This window comes from Gossypium hirsutum, chromosome A11, assembly GCF_007990345.1.
Source record: "Gossypium hirsutum isolate 1008001.06 chromosome A11, Gossypium_hirsutum_v2.1, whole genome shotgun sequence".
Taxonomy (NCBI): domain Eukaryota; kingdom Viridiplantae; phylum Streptophyta; class Magnoliopsida; order Malvales; family Malvaceae; genus Gossypium; species Gossypium hirsutum.
Window position 1 is genome coordinate 120711693 of NC_053434.1, and position 19024 is coordinate 120730716.

A 19024-nucleotide genomic window follows, 5' to 3' on the forward strand; every position below is an offset into this window, starting at 1 on the left:
ATTTATTCGTAAATATCTTCATCCATCATGTCGAACCCATTGATGTTGTGTATAGTACTAGAGATATTTTCATCTAAGTTTGTTCTGGAAAAGGTAATGTTTCTGATCTTTCGACGATGTCATCTCTACTTCCATTAACCATTTCAAACAAGTCTCTAGGGGTGTTCGGAGTACAACATACCAACCTCATCAGTTGGATCTTTCGAATAAAAAACTTGTTTCACTTGAGAGGAAAATACATATGGCTCGTTCATCAATTGTTGTCCAGTGTGAATCAAGCGAGAGAAATTCAACATTGTAAAACCAAATTGATCTTCTTTAATTCCTCGAGTAGTATTAACATCAGCCCAATCACACTGAAATAAGACAACTTTCCATCTGCCAGAGTAATCCAACTCAATAATGTCGGTAATAAGTCCGTAATACACCACATTACCCTCAACGGATTACTGTCCCTAGCACTAGCATAACTTGTAATTGAAGAATTAACAACAACTCCACAATTTTGAGTTCTCCTCATTCTCTCACGATACTTTGTATTAAATCTGTATCCATTGATGAGGAAGACACTATATCTTTTATTATTCTGTTCGGACCTTGGGAAAGCCATTTAATTCGTCATGACGTCCTTTCCACTCCAAGCCTATTGAATCGAAAGTAAATTGAATAATTAACTAAATATCGGGATTATATGTAACTTATTAACTTTAGTTACATACCGTTTGACTTAACCATTATGAAAGATTCTATGAATAACTTATAATCTCTCGATGTTGCAATCTTCGAAGCGTGCACGAGATCTCAAATTTGTTTGTATCACTATGTTAAAACAAGTGTATTTGGTTGAAGATAAACAAATCAAAACGAAATATGAGGAAATTTAGAATTACTTGCGTAACGTTCAACTAAATCGTGGTGAAAAAGTACATATCGATTGCTTGTGTCATGATATATCATCTAATTCTGCAATTTCAACTTTGCGATTGTTCTCCATAACTTTGGAATAAATAAGTTTCGGCAAGTTATGATCATTGAGCCAGCATTTCTATTTGGTCTATTCATTGTGTTTCAACATCTTCTAATATCTAGAACAGAATGTCATGCACTCCTCTGCCAAGTAGCCTTCAGCAATTGATCCTTCTGGATAACACTATTGCGACAATAAGATTTCAATTTGCTTAGGAACCTAAACACGATATACAATATTTATCAAAAGTTGTAACTAAATGTATAGACGCGAATAAATAAATACTTGACAAATAATTAGCACCTTTCTATTGGATACATCCATCGATAAAAATCGGTCACCAAGTATTGCTTCGTGAGGAGATGGATTACCAAGTGCACCATAATAGTGAAGAAGGAAGGTGGAAAGATCTTCTCCAAATTGCATAAAGTCAAAGCAGTTCGATCCTGTACTTTCTTAAGTTCTTCAACATCCAAAACTTTGCCACAAATAGCTTTCATTATATTGGATAGTTCAATTATACAAGACGTCACATTTTTGACATGCAGCACCGTAAAGCAACTGGGAGTAAATCTTGCATCAAGATGTGGTAATCATGTGATTTTAATGAATATAATCTTCGATCTTTAAGACTCACACATCGAGATATATTTGACGCATACGCATTGGGACCTTTATATCATTCAACACCATACAAAACACCTTTTTCTCTTCCTTTGACATTGAAAAAATAGAAGGCGGCAACCGATATTTCCCATTCGGAAGTACTTGAGGATGAAGATCATGCCGAATTCTCATGTCAACTAATCAAGTCGACTCTGAAGATTGTCTTTTGATTTTCCATCGACATTCAAAATTGTCCCAATTATGTTCTCACAGACATTCTTCTCAATATGCATGACATCAAGATTGTGACGTAAAATATTATGCTCCCAATAAGGTAACTCAAAAAAAATAATTCTTTTTTTCCACAAGCGTGCCTCATTAGGATCATCCTCTTCGTCAGATTCATCATCAGATTCATCCCTCGATATTCTCTTTGATCTCGTGTTAGGTGGTGATTCATCTTCCCATAACTAAAGTTGATATCTTTTAACATAAACAAGATTTCAGATCCAACGGTCTGCTGAGGAGCTCCTCTGTACTCTTCAGTACCGTCCAATAGAGTCCTCTGAAATCTAAATTTATGATTTCCATCTAACCATCGACAATGGCCCATGTAAGAGAACTTCTTCCCATTGTACAACCACTTCGAACAGTTTGCGCAGCACAACAAGGACAAGCATAACGTCCTTTAGTACTCCAACCCGATAAATTAGCATAAGCCGGGAATCATTAATTGTCCACAATAAAGCGGCACGTAAATTAAAGTTCTCCTTTCTCAATACATCATATGTCTCAACACCCGCCCATAATTATTTTAACTCTTCAATAAGTGGCTGCAAATAGATGTCAATATCATTTCCGGGACCTTTCTCTCCAGGGATAATCATTGATAAAATAAATGAAGATTGCTTCATGCAAATCCATGGAGGCAAATTGTAAGGAACAAGCACTACAGGCCAAGTACTGTACGAAGTACTCATGATTTTAAATGGATTAAAGCCATCAGCTGCTAGCCCAAGCCTCACATTCCGAGGATCGCTTGCAAAGCTTGGAAATTTACTGTCAAATGATTTCCAAGCTAAAGAATCCGCAGGATGTCTTAATAATCCATCATCGGTCCGTTGATGATTATGCCACCTCATAGATTCGGCTGTCTTTGAGGACATGAAAAGCTTTGAAGTCTTGTATCAGGGGAAAATTTGCAAGACCTTGACTGGCTTCTTTCTTAACTGTGCCCACCTTCATCCGTATTCACATCTTCTGTATTACTATTCATCCAACGAGACTTACCGCAAACATGACAAGATTGTTGGTTTTTCTGATCACCCTAGTACAACATGCAGTCATTTGGGCAACTATGAATTTTATCGTACCCAAGGCCCAAATCTTTTATTAGTCTCTTCATGTCTTGACAAGACTGGGGAATTTTTGCAAACGGAAACATCTCTCTTAGAAACTCTAGCAGTATTGTAAAAGAGTTTCCGGTCCACCCTCCCAAACATTTTAAGTGAAATAGACGAATGCAGAAGGACAATTTCGAATATTTTGATCCCTTGTAAAGTTCTTCATTCATTTCATTAAGTAAATTGTAGAACTTAGCCGCTTCTTCATTTGGCTCTTCATTAGGTGCACTTGTTCCCGTTTCGCAAAAAACATTTCCAGTAATATTACAATCCTCAGATATAATACAGTCAGGTGGAAACGATTGCTCACCATGACTACGCATATTAAATGCATCCCGCAACATATCTTCCATGTCATCTTGTCTAACATACTGATGGTAATCAATATCAGGATAAGTCGGATTAATCGTTGAAAAAGTTCCACTAGATGTACACTCTCTATGGAAAATCCATTTTTATACCCCCGAATAAAGTCATCAACAATTAGATGTTCGTAGACAACTTCACGAAAATGCCAGTAAATGTTGCCACACTTCTTACACGGGCAAAGAATCATATTCTCTTGGCTTCCATTTTGAAATGCAAAATTTAGAAAAGTTTGTACTCCATTTTGATAGGCATTGCTTACCGTTGACAATTTCATCCAACTCCTATCCATTTTGTAGTTCTTGAAATCTAAAGTGACAACATATAAGTTATGTAAGTATATAAGTTATGTAAGTTATGTAAGTTATGTAAGTATATAAGTTATGTAAGTTATGTATGTTATATGAGTTATGTAAGTTATATAAGTTATATATTTATCTAAGTTATATAAGTTATGTATGTTTGTAAGTTATATAAATTATGATATCAAATATATTTATGTATTATGTAAGTTTTTATTTCAAGATGTGGAAATCACATGGATAATACATATCAAGTATCAAGTATCTACAGGTAAGTAGCGGGATTAAATAATATTTAATTAAATAATATTTATAAAAATTATTTTAATTAAGTAATATACATGTCGTTCGTTTTATTTGACAAATCACATGTGCAGTTAAAATAGTCCACACTTAATTTAATTTATGTTTTACAAGTCATCTTTTCTTAACTACATATTAAAGCATTGTGTGGACATCCGTATTTAGCTTAAAAGCTATGATTTAGTTGGAATAAAAAGTTTAACTTAAATGGTAAAACGGACGATAATATTTGTGATAAAAAGTCTTTTTGAATTTTTTAAGATTCATCATAAGTGGCGTTGTTACACCTAGGTAGGATCCATTATATCTTGCAGCTCGATATAAGGCAACCTGTTAGGTTTCCAGCCTATATACTTTGAATCTTTAAAATATTTAAATATTAAAATAAAACATTATTAATATAAAAAAATAGTAATTTGAATATAATAATATCAAAAAAGAATCGTAGTTTAATTTTTATAAGTAAATTGGAAATAAATTAATGTTATATAAATATTCAATAGTAAATGAGCTCGATAGAACTTTTTCAAGTCTTTTTGAATTTTTAAGATTCATCATACGTGGCGTTGTTTCACCTAGGGATGATCCATTATATCTTGCAGCTCGATATAAGGCAACCCGTCAGGTTTCCAGCCTATATACTTTGAATCTTTAAAATATTTAAATATTAAAATCAAACATTATTAATATAAAAAAATAGTAATTTGAATATAATAATATCAAAAAAGAATCGTAGTTTAATTTTATAAGTAAATTGGAAATAAATTAATGTTATATAAATATTCAATAGTAAATGAGCTCGATAGAACTTTTTTCAAGTCTTTTTGAATTTTTAAGATTCATTATATGTGGCGTTGTTACACCTAGGGAGGATCCATTATATCTTGCAGGTCGATATAAGGCAACCCGTCAGGTTTCCAGCCTATATACTTTGAATCTTTAAAATATTTAAATATTAAAATCAAACATTATTAATATAAAAAAATAGTAATTTGAATATAATAATATCAAAAAGAATCGTAGTTTAATTTTTATAAGTAAATTGGAAATAAATTAATGTTATATAAATATTCAATAGTAAATGAGCTCGATAGAACTTTTTTCAAGTCTTTTTGAATTTTTTAAGATTCATCATACGTGGCGTTGTTACACCTACGGAGGATCCATTATATCTTGCAGCTCGATATAAGGCAACCCGTCAGGTTTCCAGCCTATATACTTTGAATCTTTAAAATATTTAAAATAAGGTTGGAGAGAAGGTCGGCTATTGTTGTAATTCTAATGGACAAGCAAGCTACACGGTAATAAAATTAATTCATACCTATTCATACTTAAGTTGAATCAAATAATAATTAAGTTGAACCAAATATTTAAAATAATTTGGAAACAAATAGTTCTACTCCAAACAGAACCAGCAATTAAATCTTTACAATATCGCAACCCCAAAATATTAATTTTTCCAAATCATCATGATAAAACTATTATTGATTAGAATTTGAAATAAAGCCTACCTTAATAAAACGTACCTGGTCTACTCCACTCTCACCAGCAAGCAGAGGCTGGAGTCAAAAAGTAATATTTGTTAAGTAATTTAAAGTGAAAATGCATAGAAATAAAGATCAAAATTTAGCAACGAAACCTGTACGTACCTAGAACAAATGCCAATGGCTGTGGTGTATTTAGTTGCACCAAATATTAATTCAAGTGCTCGATAGTACCTAGAACAGATGTAAGATTATAAGAGTAGCACCAAATATATTTCAGTTTAAGCAAATATAAAAACTTTATCTATATCAGTTTTGCAAGTGCCCACTTGTACCAGGATCAAAGACACTGCCAATGAAGCTGTACACCTCAGCAAAATCTGGCAAAACTGCACAGTAAATACATAAGTTGGATAAAAACATGAAAACAGACCAAAAGAACATCTAAAAAAACAAAATGGAATCACCATTATTATGTAAACATGAAAATGCACAGGTTTAAACAAACCAATTTTGCATGTGCAGAATCATACTCCACAAAACTCATAAACATTAACTTCTCCTAACCAGAATACCAACTTCATGTGTACAGAGGCCTTGATGAAAACTAACATAACTATCGTCCAACTAAATTCAAATTAAACTCTAGCTGAGAGGTTAAACCTGGTACATCCGAGTCCTAAACTCCTTTTGCGGTGATAGACCATTGAAAATGGCAAGCCCACACATTACCACGTTTTGTTTGATGAAAATGGCTTCACTGCTGACATCTTGCAAGTGCTCACAAACAGTTTATGTTACATGTATGTGTCTACTTCTTTCTCTATAATCTTGAAATGGGGTGAATAAATAATGCTTTAGATCAGCACCTAGTAATTATATAATAATAATTTTACTTTTTGGACAGGTATGCTAGGTGTACCAAGTCTGTTTCCATAGGTTTGTGATGATGTTTTTTGTCTTGTTAAAATTGTTGACTAAGGTTGGTTTTGACAGTGAATATTTAGATTATATGTTTGCAGTGCCTCCGGCATACTATGCTCACCTCGCTGCTTTTAGGGCACGCTATTATAGTGAGGATGAGATGTCGGATAGTGGGTCTACTGGGGGAGGCCGAAAGCCGAAAGACAACGTTGTAGAGGTTAGGCAGCTCCCCAGCATAAAGGATAATGTGAAGGAAGTGATGTTCTACATCTGATAAATTATATGTTTGGTTGATGGTGGAAAGTTGCTCAGGTATAGTTGCAGTTTGTGGATATTGGTTGGTACAGTTGTTTTGTTAGCAAATAGCTTTTTGTTGGAGGGTACAGCAGATGTTTTTACCAGAGACTGAAAAACAATTATCCCAATCATATATAAAATAAATTTACCTTTTCTAATTGAAACTTGAGGAGTTTCGTACCTCAATGGGTGCCAACGCTGTTATATGCTTCTTACTCCAATGCCACCTTTGATAATATAACAATAATTCATTGATGTTAAAAATTGATGAAAGGAGCGATTTATAAATAATTAAATAAAAAGGAGCGATTGAGGAAAATCTTTAAAAATGTTAGTAAAAACTGTCAACATATAAACCTGCATTAAAAGGAGACTATACAAAATCAAAGAAATTAGTGATTCACTAGCACTCACTGGCAGAGAATTCAGATCAGAAGAAATCATTGAGCCAAAAACAGTAAAAAAGCACAAACTAGTTTTTCCATTTCAGAACAAAAAATCCAAACAACAGACATAAAACTGACAAAAAAGAAATGAATTTTCCATTTCAGAACAAAAATCGAAACAACAGACATAAAACTGACAAAAAAGAAATGAATTTTCCATTTCAGAACAAAAATATCCAAACAACAGACATAAAACTGACAAAAAGAAATCAAATTTTGGATCGAGTAATTAAAGAAACCTGCGTTAAAAGGGAAACTATACAAAATCAGAGTAATCAGTGATTCAATAGCACTGATTGGTACAGAACTCAGACCAGAAGAAATCTTTGAACTGAAAACAGTAAAAAAGAACTAACCAGTTTTCCCAATTCCAAACAAAAATATTCAAACAACAGATATAAAACTGACAAAAAGAAAAAAGAAACAAAATTTTGCTCAAGTAATTAAAAGGAAAACAGTATGCAAAATCAAATCAAGATACCATCATCGATTAGTAATTCAGTAGTACTCACTAGTAAAGAACTCAGATCAAAAGAAATTTTTGAGCCGAAACCTATAAAAGACACTAACTAGTTTTTCGAACTCAGAACAATAAATAGAAAAAAACCGACAATTTCCATATTCAATATTTTTATATTACTTAAAACAAGGGTATAATCATCGAGATCAACATCAACATCAGTATCAACATCATCATCATTAAGATCATCAAAATCATCAATAACCTTGGGATGATTTACCCGGTTCCCATCATCAGCAAGGAGCGGTTTTTGTTGGGATCTAAAGTCAAGTAATACAGTAACTACATATTAATCTGAAGGGGACTCAAAAACTAACCATTTCAAACCCATGAAGCATCTGACCGTCGACGAGAGGAAAGGGAGAATAATTAGGGATTTCGGGTGTGGGGGAACAGATTAAGGGAAAAAAAGGGGACTTGGGGAAAATGTTAGGGATTTCGGGTTTGGGGAATTAGGGGATGATTTGGGGAAAAAGAAGGAGGTGTTTGTTTTAGGGATTTGGGGTAGGAAGACGAAATGGGGGAAATGACTTAGCAAAAAAATGAAACCGATTTCGGGTAAAGGGCATAAACATTATGAGAGAAAAAACGACGCCGTTTCAAATAAGGAAAATTTGTGGCGTTTTCAGCAACGCGCTGCTAATAAGATCTTTTGTGGCGTTTTTAGCAAAGCGCCACTAACACCTATTTTATCTACACTATAAAACGACGCCGTTCTAATACTCGTTGTGGCGTTTATTATAGAAACACCGCTAAAGCCACTACTATTCAGAAGAAACGACGCCGTTTTACTCTAATGTAAAATGAAATTTTGTGGCGTTTTCTAAAAAAACGCCGCTATTTTCTATCTTTTGCGGCGTTTTATGTATAAACGCCGCTAACACCTGAATATTTTATAGAAATTGATCAAAATTTAAAACTATATATATATTTAGAATTTATTTTAAATTATATATAAACCCGAAAACCCTAACTATAGTTGAAACTTTAATTTTGATTTAATACACATTTTAAAATACATATTATGTATGCATATAAATTAATTAAATTAAAACATGATGCTATTTATTATATTAATAACGTGTAAATATTTTACAAGATCTAGATCAAATTACATTTATTATATCAAATTGCACACTAACCACTTTTCATATGTATATTTATATATATTTTAAAATAATATTTTATATATATTTATCTCATATACATTTATCTTCTAAATTAAAATTCAAAATTATACTCTAAATTTAAAACCCTAGACCTGATACTCTAAACCCTAAACCAGCTTAGACCACAAACACAAAACCCCTAACCCCAAACTTTAAAACCCAAAACCATTCGGTAACCCCTAAACCAACCATATAACTCCTAGACCATAAAGCCCAAACTATAAAGTACTCTAAAAACTGTTAACCCTAAACCATAATAAACATATATATTTTTGGGAATTAATTCGTGTGGCCAATGTTAGTGTAGTACAAATTAAAACACATATATATATGTTTATATTCTTAATTATATTAAATAATATGAGTACGTATATATATATATATATATAATACATGAATCTTAGTAAAATCCAAATGTCGTTCTTCAGTTAATTTCTACCTAATAGTATCATTTCTTTAAACCCTTAACCTAAACTTAATTTTTATAACATATTTTATTTCAGACATTCTATTTAATATTCTAAATATATTTAAACAAAAAAATAGATAATTAAAAATACACAATAGCTTTATTATTTATACAAAGTTACATAACTTTAATAAAATAATTAATTCTCTACTGGAACACTCTAGTTATAATGTCCGGTCTGTAAGATATTTCCATGTTATATAAGCTTGGAAATTATACATAGTTCAACAAATGCTAAATCCATGCCACATTCAAAATCACCCTTTCTTAATAGCATCCTAGGCTAGGTAAGAATCTGGAAAGGAAATTATCTCTTAATAAGTTAATAATTGTCCCATTAATTGTAAACTTAATTTAACCCTAACCTTTAAACCCTAAGTCATAATCCCTAAACCCTAAATTAATCATAAACCTTCAAATACTAGTTAACTCCTAAACCTTAAACCATAGTTAACTCATAATTAATTAAACATGCTTAAACCATATATCTTAAATTAACCATAAACCTTAAACTATAATGATAATTAATTCAATATTTTAAATTCAATACTATCTCTTTTATGATTATATAAGAAAATATTTAATATCTACATTGTTGTATACAAGAGCTGGTTGCTTCTCTATGTAAATTTCTACATTGTTGTATACATCAAATCAAATACCTTTTAACTTGTGACATTAATGGTATAAATGGTTAAATACCAAAATTTCATAATTTGGTATTGTTGTTTTCAATAGGAATTTGGGAATTGCAGTACTCGTTTGGTGTTATTTGAGTTTGGTTTAGTAGTACACATGCAGTACAAATTGAATGAAATATGCCTCAAGTCCTTATACTTTTCATACATTTGAATATAGCCCCTCTATTTATATTTTTAGAAAAATTTAGTCTATCTACTTTTCAAATTTAAAAATTCAATTTCAATTGTTAATAACATTAAAATTTTTCTATTAATTTCATATCTGTTACAACCTCAATTTTATTCATTTGTAGGCTACCAAGTTTTTTTTTTTTAATTTCAAAATATGATACAAATGAATTTAATAGAATACTTTTAACGTTATTAACAATTGAACTAGAACTACTCATGGGTTGGGCCACTTGTCCCAACTTGAAGGCCCACTCGAAAAGTGGGCGGGTTTGGGCAAAAATATAGGCCTAAAAAATGGGCTTCGGCAAAAAAAATAAGATCCATTTTTAAAAATGGGTCAGGCCTCAAGTAAGACATTTTTTGCCCTGAACCTGACCTGGCCCGGCCCGAATTCACTAAATGGCCAAAAAAACTGCTATTTTTTATTTTTATTTTAATGATTTTTTTGTTGTTTTCTCTCTATTTTGCTACCATTTCATTACTATGGTGCTACTATTTTATTGTTATTATTTGGATATTCTATAACTCTTATTTTAATTTTAATTTTGTTATTATTTTGGAGACATTTTCTTGTTAAGTTGCATCTATCTTAGTTTTATTTGAGTATACATATTTTTTAAAATTTATTTTCAATTTGTTCGGAAATATTTATTTTAATATTTTTAGTATTTTTGATGTATTATATATATACATTTAAAAATTATGTAAAAATAATATAATATAAAAAATTAATATGGGCGGACCGAGTCAGGCCCAGGTTTTAGCATTTTTATCTGAGTTGGGCTTGGAAAATTTTTAAGCCCATTTTTTGGGCTGGCCTAGGCTCGAGCCTAGCAAACAGGCCTAAAATTTTTACTTAGGCCAGACCCAAACTTGGCCCGGCCCGGCTCATAATCACATCTAAATTGGATCTTAATTTTTAAATTTGAAAATTAAAGGGACAAAATTCCTAGAAATAAAATATAAGAACTAAATTACAAATATTTAAATAGTACAAGGACTTGGAGCATATTTTAACAAAATATCTTAATATCTATGGAGCAGCTGTGGTGGACTCATATTCTTGAGTTCTTTGGCCCATGGCTTGAGATTTCAATTTTTGGGTTTTATTATTAAGCCGAAACTGATATTTTTAAGCTAATTATTTTTTTTAGAAATTAACATAATTAAAAATTTTAAAACTTTATTATTTTATTTACATGTATTTAAATTTTTATTAGTTTTTTATCAATAATTTTTATTTTTTTTATCCATGAATGATTAGGTTAATTTTAATTATTTAATATATTTTTAAATAAAAATATTTATTAATTTCAAAAGTTATAATTAAGTTGTTTTAAAATAAAGATTAAAAAATATTGTCTTAAATTATTGTTAAAAGTTTTAATATAAAAGAGTATGTTATGGATATAATATATGATATTATAATAGTTAAAAAATAAGATAAATTATTAAAATAGTCACTTTTGTTTATCTCAGGTTACATTTTAGTCACTTATGTTTGAAATGTTACTTTTTAGTCACTTACGTTATCATGTTGTGACATTTTAGTCATTGAGCCGTTAATTATTATTAATGGTGTAACAGTAAGCTGACGTGGCATGTTAAATCATTATTTCAAACAAAAAATTTAGGTTAAATTCTACAATTGGTCCTTATATTTTTTTCATTTTGAGTAATTTAATTTTTTCTTTTATGTTCTTTTAACTTTCTTTTTTTTCCTCATTCTCTTCTGCTTCTCTCTATGTTTTTCTCCCTTCTCCATTTCTTTTAACGTAATTTTTTTATGTTTTTCATTTGTTAAAACTAGTCCCTATACGTTTTTTTGAACAGTTTAATTTTTTAGAGTGAGGCAAGCTTGTGGATTAGTTTTAACAAACGGAAAATATAAAAAGACTATGTTAACTTAGTAAAATCCAAATGTCGTTCTTCAGTTAATTTCTACCTAATAGTATCATTTCTTTAAACCCTTACCCTAAACTTAATTTTTATAACATATTTTATTTCAGACATTCTATTTAATATTCTAAATATATTTAAACAAAAAAATAGATAATTAAAAATACACAATAGCTTTATTATTTATACAAAGTTACATAACTTTAATAAAATAATTAATTCTCTACTGGAACACTCTAGTTATAATGTCCGGTCTGTAAGATATTTCCATGTTATATAAGCTTGGAAATTATACATAGTTCAACAAATGCTAAATCCATGCCACATTCAAAATCACCCTTTCTTAATAGCATCCTAGGCTAGGTAAGAATCTAGAAAGGAAATTATCTCTTAAGAAGTTAATAATTGTCCCATTAATTGTAAACTTAATTTAACCCTAACCTTTAAACCCTAAGTCATAATCCCTAAACCCTGAATTAATCATAAACCTTCAAATACTAGTTAACTCCTAAACCTTAAACCATAGTTAACTCATAATTAATTAAACATGCTTAAACCATATATCTTAAATTAACCATAAACCTTAAACTATAATGATAATTAATTCAATATTTTAAATTCAATACTATCTCTTTTATGATTATATAAGAAAATATTTAATATATTGTATAATCATAAATTTTAATAATTATTGTTTTAGGAGTTATAGATTAGTGTTTATGATTTTTTTTAGGTTTAGGGGTTATGAGATTTTTAGCGGCGTTTTACGAAAAGCGCCGCTGATGCTCTGGTGTTTAGCGGCGTTTTACGAAAAGTGCCGCTAATGCTCTGGTTTTTTGCGGCGTTTTAGGAAAAGCGATGCTAATGCTCTGGTTTTTTGCGGCGTTTTAGGAAAAGCGCCGCTAGTGCTCTGGTTTTTAGCGGCATTTTATGAGAAGCACCGCTAATGCTCTGCTTTTTTGCGGCGTTTTAGGAAAAGCGCCGCTAATGCTCTGGTTTTTAGCGGCGTTTTACGAAAAGCGCCGCTAATGCTCTAGTTTTTTGCAGCGTTTTAGGAAAAGCGCCGCTAATGCTCTGGTTTTAGCGGCGTTTTTTTAGAACGCCGCTATTACTCTAAATTTTAAAATTTTTACGGCATTTTTTAATAAAACGCCGCTAAAAACGCCGCCAAAAGTCTGTTTTCCTGTAGTGTCTATAAAAATCTACTTTGATACCCTTGAACCAGCTTAAGCCCAAAACTTATATTCGATTAGAAGCTCAATTGAATGATTTTTCAATTAAGAGCTAATTGATTATTGAATTATTTTAGAGGGACTTTTTGTTATATTAATTCTTTATCTAACAATTTCTAAATTTAAGCATGAAAGTCAACGAAAACAAAATGTATATACTAAATTAAACTTAATTACCAAGTTCTAAATAATTACATTATTCTACCAAGCAAGAACCAAAATCTTTCACACTCTACTGGGATGGTAAGAAATTCTAAACTCGATGGATTTCGACTTGATCTAATTCAACAAGATCCAGATTTTTTTAAAAAAAAATTACGTTTTGGGATGAATTTAATTTTTTTAATTATTTAAGTAAAAGTTTATGAAAAACCCACCACCTTGAGATAATTATCATAATACTCTTATATATAATATTAATTTAAATATATAAAATACAATTTACATTAATATTAGTCCTAACATAACTATACCTAGAAAGCAATGAACAATATCTTTAAAATAACAAAAAAAAATTAAAAATATTTTCGTATTTTGATAAAATTATTAAAAAAAAACTTTAATTTTCTAGATCGGGTTTGACCCAGATAAATCTTGTCCGAATAGAGAGGAGAAAAAAACCGCCCGGCTTGCCATCTCTACACTCAACAGGAAACTCTTTCCCACACGCGATCGCTAAGAAAGCAATGGTAAAAGACGGCAAGCAAAAAAAGGTGGCTTGATTGAAGGGTCCAACCCACGTGGTCTAATCACTAATGGCCAGCTTTGGGTCCTTGTCACCCTAGCGTGGTCTGACCAACAACACCCACCAATGACCCCCAAACCCTTCTTCTAACACGTTATAGCTGCTCTTTATATATAGCAATCGACCATTCTCTTTTGCCATATTTGTTGCTCAAAGTCCAAAACCATTGGAACAAGAGGGGAAAAATGGCCTTTTCAACTAGGTGCTGCCTCAACATGTCCCCTCCAACCCCAAATCCACAGTTAGACAACTCTTGTTCCAGCATCAAAGGATCCCAAGTTGCATGGTGAGTCCACATAAAACTTTATAGAATATACTTTTCGCGAATCGTATTCAAGTTTCGTGGTTATCATTCTCAAATGTATATTACCATTGCTCTCAAGATTTTGACATTGAAAAAGTTATTTTTTATTATCAGGCCAAGGAACGATAAATGGAAAACGGGATGTGTAGTAGGGTTAGCCTGCATGATAATTGGATTAGAAGCAAGTGACGTAAGTAAGACAAGCGAGGTCGCTGAAGAGATTCCAACGGTTATTGTTTCGGAATCGAATTCAAGAGTAGCGAGGTGGAGTGACAAAAGAATGTGCCCTCCGTGGCTGGCTAATTCTTTGGAAACGATTGTGCCGGAGAATCTCCCGAGGCCATCGGCTCGTCGGAAATGGGAGGATATCGGTTTCTCAAACAATGCCCCAGCAACCAAAGTGACAATAGCTAGGGAAACAAGAGCTGGTTGCTTCTCTATGTAAATTTCTACATTGTTGTGTACATCAAATCAAATACCTTTTAAATTGTGACATTAATGGTATAAATGGTTAAATACCAAAATTTCATAATTTGGTATTGTTGTTTTCAATAGGAATTTGGGAATTGCAGTACTCGTTTGGTGTTATTTGAGTTTGGTTTAGTAGTACACATGCAGTACAAATTGAATGAAATATGCCTCAAGTCCTTATACTTTTCATACATTTGAATATAGGCCCTCTATTTATATTTTTAGAAAATTTAGTCTATCTACTTTTCAAATTTAAAAATTCAATTTCAATTGTTAATAACATTAAAATTTTTCTATTAATTTCATATCTGTTACAACCTCAATTTTATTCATTTGTGGGCTACCAAGTTTTTTTTTTGTAATTTCAAAATATGATACAAATGAATTTAATAGAATACTTTTAACGTTATTAACAATTGAACTAGAACTACTCATGGGTTGGGCCACTTGTCCCAACTTGAAGGCCCACTCGAAAAGTGGGCGGGTTTGGGCAAAAATATAGGCCTAAAAAATGGGCTTCGGCAAAAAAAATAAGATCCATTTTTAAAAATGGGTCAGGCCTCAAGTAAGACATTTTTTGCCCTGAACCTGACCTGGCCCGGCCCGAATTCACTAAATGACAAAAAAAAACTGCTATTTTTTATTTTTATTTTAATGATTTTTTTGTTGTTTTCTCTCTATTTTGCTACCATTTCATTACTATGGTGCTACTATTTTATTGTTATTATTTGGATATTCTATAACTCTTGTTTTAATTTTAATTTTGTTATTATTTTGGAGACATTTTCTTGTTAAGTTGCATCTATCTTAGTTTTATTTGAGTATACATATTTTTTAAAATTTATTTTCAATTTGTTCGGAAATATTTATTTTAATATTTTTAGTATTTTTGATGTATTATATATATACATTTAAAAATTATGTAAAAATAATATAATATAAAAAATTAATATGGGCGGACCGAGTCAGGCCCAGGTTTTAGCATTTTTATCTGAGTTGGGCTTGGAAAATTTTTAAGCCCATTTTTTGGGCCGGCCTAGGCTCGAGCCTAGCAAACAGGCCTAAAATTTTTACTTAGGCCAGACCCAAACTTGGCCCGGCCCGGCTCATAATCACATCTAAATTGGATCTTAATTTTTAAATTTGAAAATTAAAGGGACAAAATTCCTAGAAAAAAAATATAAGAACTAAATTACAAATATTTAAATAGTACAAGGACTTGGAGCATATTTTAACAAAATATCTTAATATCTATGGAGCAGCTGTGGTGGACTCATATTCTTGAGTTCTTTGGCCCATGGCTTGAGATTTCAATTTTTGGGTTTTATTATTAAGCCGAAACTGATATTTTTAAGCTAATTATTTTTTTTTAGAAATTAACATAATTAAAAATTTTAAAACTTTATTATTTTATTTACATGTATTTAAATTTTTATTAGTTTTTTTATCAATAATTTTTATTAGTTTTTTATCCATGAATGATTAGGTTAATTTTAATTATTTAATATATTTTTAAATAAAAATATTTATTAATTTCAAAAGTTATAATTAAGTTGTTTTAAAATAAAGATTAAAAAATATTGTCTTAAATTATTGTTAAAAGTTTTAATATAAAAGAGTATGTTATGGATATAATATATGATATTATAATAGTTAAAAAATAAGATAAATTATTAAAATAGTCACTTTTGTTTATCTCAGGTTACATTTTAGTCACTTATGTTTGAAATGTTACTTTTTAGTCACTTACGTTATCATGTTGTGACATTTTAGTCATTGAGCCGTTAATTATTATTAATGGTGTAACAGTAAGCTGACGTGGCATATTAAACCATTATTTCAAACAAAAAATTTAGGTTAAATTCTACAATTGGTCCTTATATTTTTTTCATTTTGAGTAATTTAATTTTTTCTTTTATGTTCTTTTAACTTTCTTTTTTTTTCCTCATTCTCTTCTGCTTCTCTCTATGTTTTTCTCCCTTCTCCATTTCTTTTAACGTAATTTTTTTATGTTTTTAATTTGTTAAAACTAGTCCCTATACGTTTTTTTGAACAGTTTAATTTTTTAGAGTGAGGCAAGCTTGTGGATTAGTTTTAACAAACGGAAAATATAAAAAGACTATGTTAACTTTAAAAAAAAAACCTATATCTTCTCCATAACCCTGTTAACTCAAGCCCTACACATCATCTCCTTCACATTTTTTGTCACAATCATCACCAACCGTAGTCTAATCACCCTCAAGCCTCTCACCACCATTGTGCCAACCAAGCTCTCATCAACCTCCAATATAATCACAATCATCATCTTTCCTCGTATTCAACCTTTACTAACTAAATGCACACACCACCACATCTCATACTTAGGTTTTGCTTGGTAAAATGAAAAGAAAATTGAAAATATTAAAATTTGAAGGAATGGAAAAATAGAAAGAAAATATAATTTTTCTTTCCATACCATAGGCGTACTTGGTAGGTAAGTTAAAAAAATTGAAAGAAAAAGTAATTTTTTTTCTATTAATTACTTGGCAAAGTTGAAAAATAGAAGGAAATGAAATAAAACATTTGAAAAATATATAATTTTGAACTAGCATACACCCCTCTCTCATTTTCTCTCCTCTTATCATTCCAATTTGAAAGGATTGGTTTTTATGCATTAGGATGGAAAATTATCGTCTCTCCTATTTTCGTTTCTCACTTTTCTTCTCTACCGAGCACACTCAATTTTTTTTCTTTCCATTTTTTGATTCTCTCCTTCCATCTCTCAACTTCTCCACCCAACCAAGCACACTCTTAGTTCGAATCATCACAATAATCAAATAAAAGAAAAAAAGTCAACATATAAAAAATATATATGGTGAAAAAAGACGTTAAGGTCAAATACCACATTGATAAATGGAATTAAACTTCAAGTACCGAATTTTATATTTTGAAAGTAGATGTACCACATTAAAACAAACCCTAAAGTATGAGGGTCGTTTGTGTCATTATCCCTAAATTAATTATAAATGTGTAAAAATATTTTTTTAATGTTCTAGACCCACTTACACTAATATAAAACTATGGTTGTTTTACATATTTTTCTAATATTTTTTTTGTATGATTAATAGCTTTTAACGATTTGACTATCATATTTTATCTTTTGCTGGCGTAAATCATATATGTCGAATTTTAATTAAATTAATATTGCCCAACTATTTATTTGATATAAAATATTTTAAACTGTTAAATATATATTAATAAAATCAATATTCTCAATTGATATAATAAAGATATCAAATTGGTTTGAACTTTTACATACATAATAATAACAATTATATTAATAAACTCAATAATTCTAAACATTAAAAAAAATTGAAATCAATTTACAGATTATATTAAGATAAGTAAAAATGAATCATTATATCAAGTCGAACCAAATCCGATTCTCAATATTAAAAAGATTTGAAATAAAATCTCAACCTAACTCAACCTCACTCATGATGTGTTACTAGACCTGTCCATGCTCGGCTTGCCCGAAAATTGTGAGGGTTTTGGTAAAAATATAAGTAAAAAAATGGGCTTCGGTAAAAAACTAAGGCCCGTTTAAAAAACGGGTTAGACCTTGGGTAATACTTTTTTGGCATGGGCTAGGCCCAATCCGAATTTACAAAAAAAATTGTTATTTTCTTGCTATTTTCTCACTGTCTTGCTACTATTTTACTATTATATTGTTAATATTTTGTTATTGTTTGGATATTGTATAACTTTTATTTTATTGTTAATTTTACTACAATTTTAGAGACATTTACTTATCAAGTTGCACCTATGCTAGTGTTATTTAAGTATAAAGATTTGTTAAATTTATTGAAAAATATTTATTTTAATATTTTTAGTATTTTTTATGTAATATATTTTTTAAAAAATTATATAAAAAATAACACGGACAAATTGGACCCGAATTTTAATATTTTTGTCTGATTCGAATTTGGATAAAATTTTAAGTCTATTAAAAGAGCCTAAAATTTGACAAGACTCAATTCGAACCTAACTCAACTCGAACCCGACTCCACTTAACCATGAAGAAATCTTCGTGTTACCCCCCAATAGATAATGTGGTGAGATTGAAATTTGAAGAACAGTTAGTAGCCTTTAAATCCACGTGCACCTCTACCCAACTTAGCCATTTTGTAGTGTGCTGCTAGCCATTCAAGGTCAAAGCTCAATATCCACCGTCCGATCCTTAAATTATCATCAAACCTATCTCTA

The 19024-nt window shown here is 30.4% G+C and overlaps 1 protein-coding gene and 1 long non-coding RNA gene across 2 annotated transcripts; both read left to right on the forward strand.

The window, feature by feature from the left end:
* Nucleotides 1-6146: 6146 nt before the first annotated feature.
* On the forward strand, nt 6147-6810 carry LOC121209473 (uncharacterized). Its single transcript, XR_005904607.1, has 3 exons — nt 6147-6234; nt 6339-6370; nt 6454-6810. It is a non-coding gene; the product is annotated as an uncharacterized lncRNA (long non-coding RNA).
* Nucleotides 6811-13886: 7076 nt separating this feature from the next.
* On the forward strand, nt 13887-14840 carry LOC121209474 (uncharacterized). The gene is made up of 2 exons (XM_041080169.1): nt 13887-14290; nt 14423-14840. The coding sequence occupies exons 1-2, from the start codon at nt 14190-14192 to the stop codon at nt 14751-14753; spliced, it is 432 nt and encodes a 143-aa protein (XP_040936103.1). The 5' UTR covers nt 13887-14189; the 3' UTR covers nt 14754-14840.
* The last annotated feature ends 4184 nt before the right edge of the window (nt 14841-19024 follow it).

What these genes read in the sequence shown, in the direction of transcription:
- LOC121209474 (XM_041080169.1), top strand. Translation starts at nt 14,190, where the DNA reads ATGGCCTTTTCAACTAGGTGCTGCCTCAACATGTCCCCTCCAACCCCA. An exon ending in AAAGGATCCCAAGTTGCATG is followed by an intron (nt 14,291 to 14,422) that starts GTGAGTCCACAT and finishes TTTTATTATCAG; the next exon opens with GCCAAGGAACGATAAATGGA.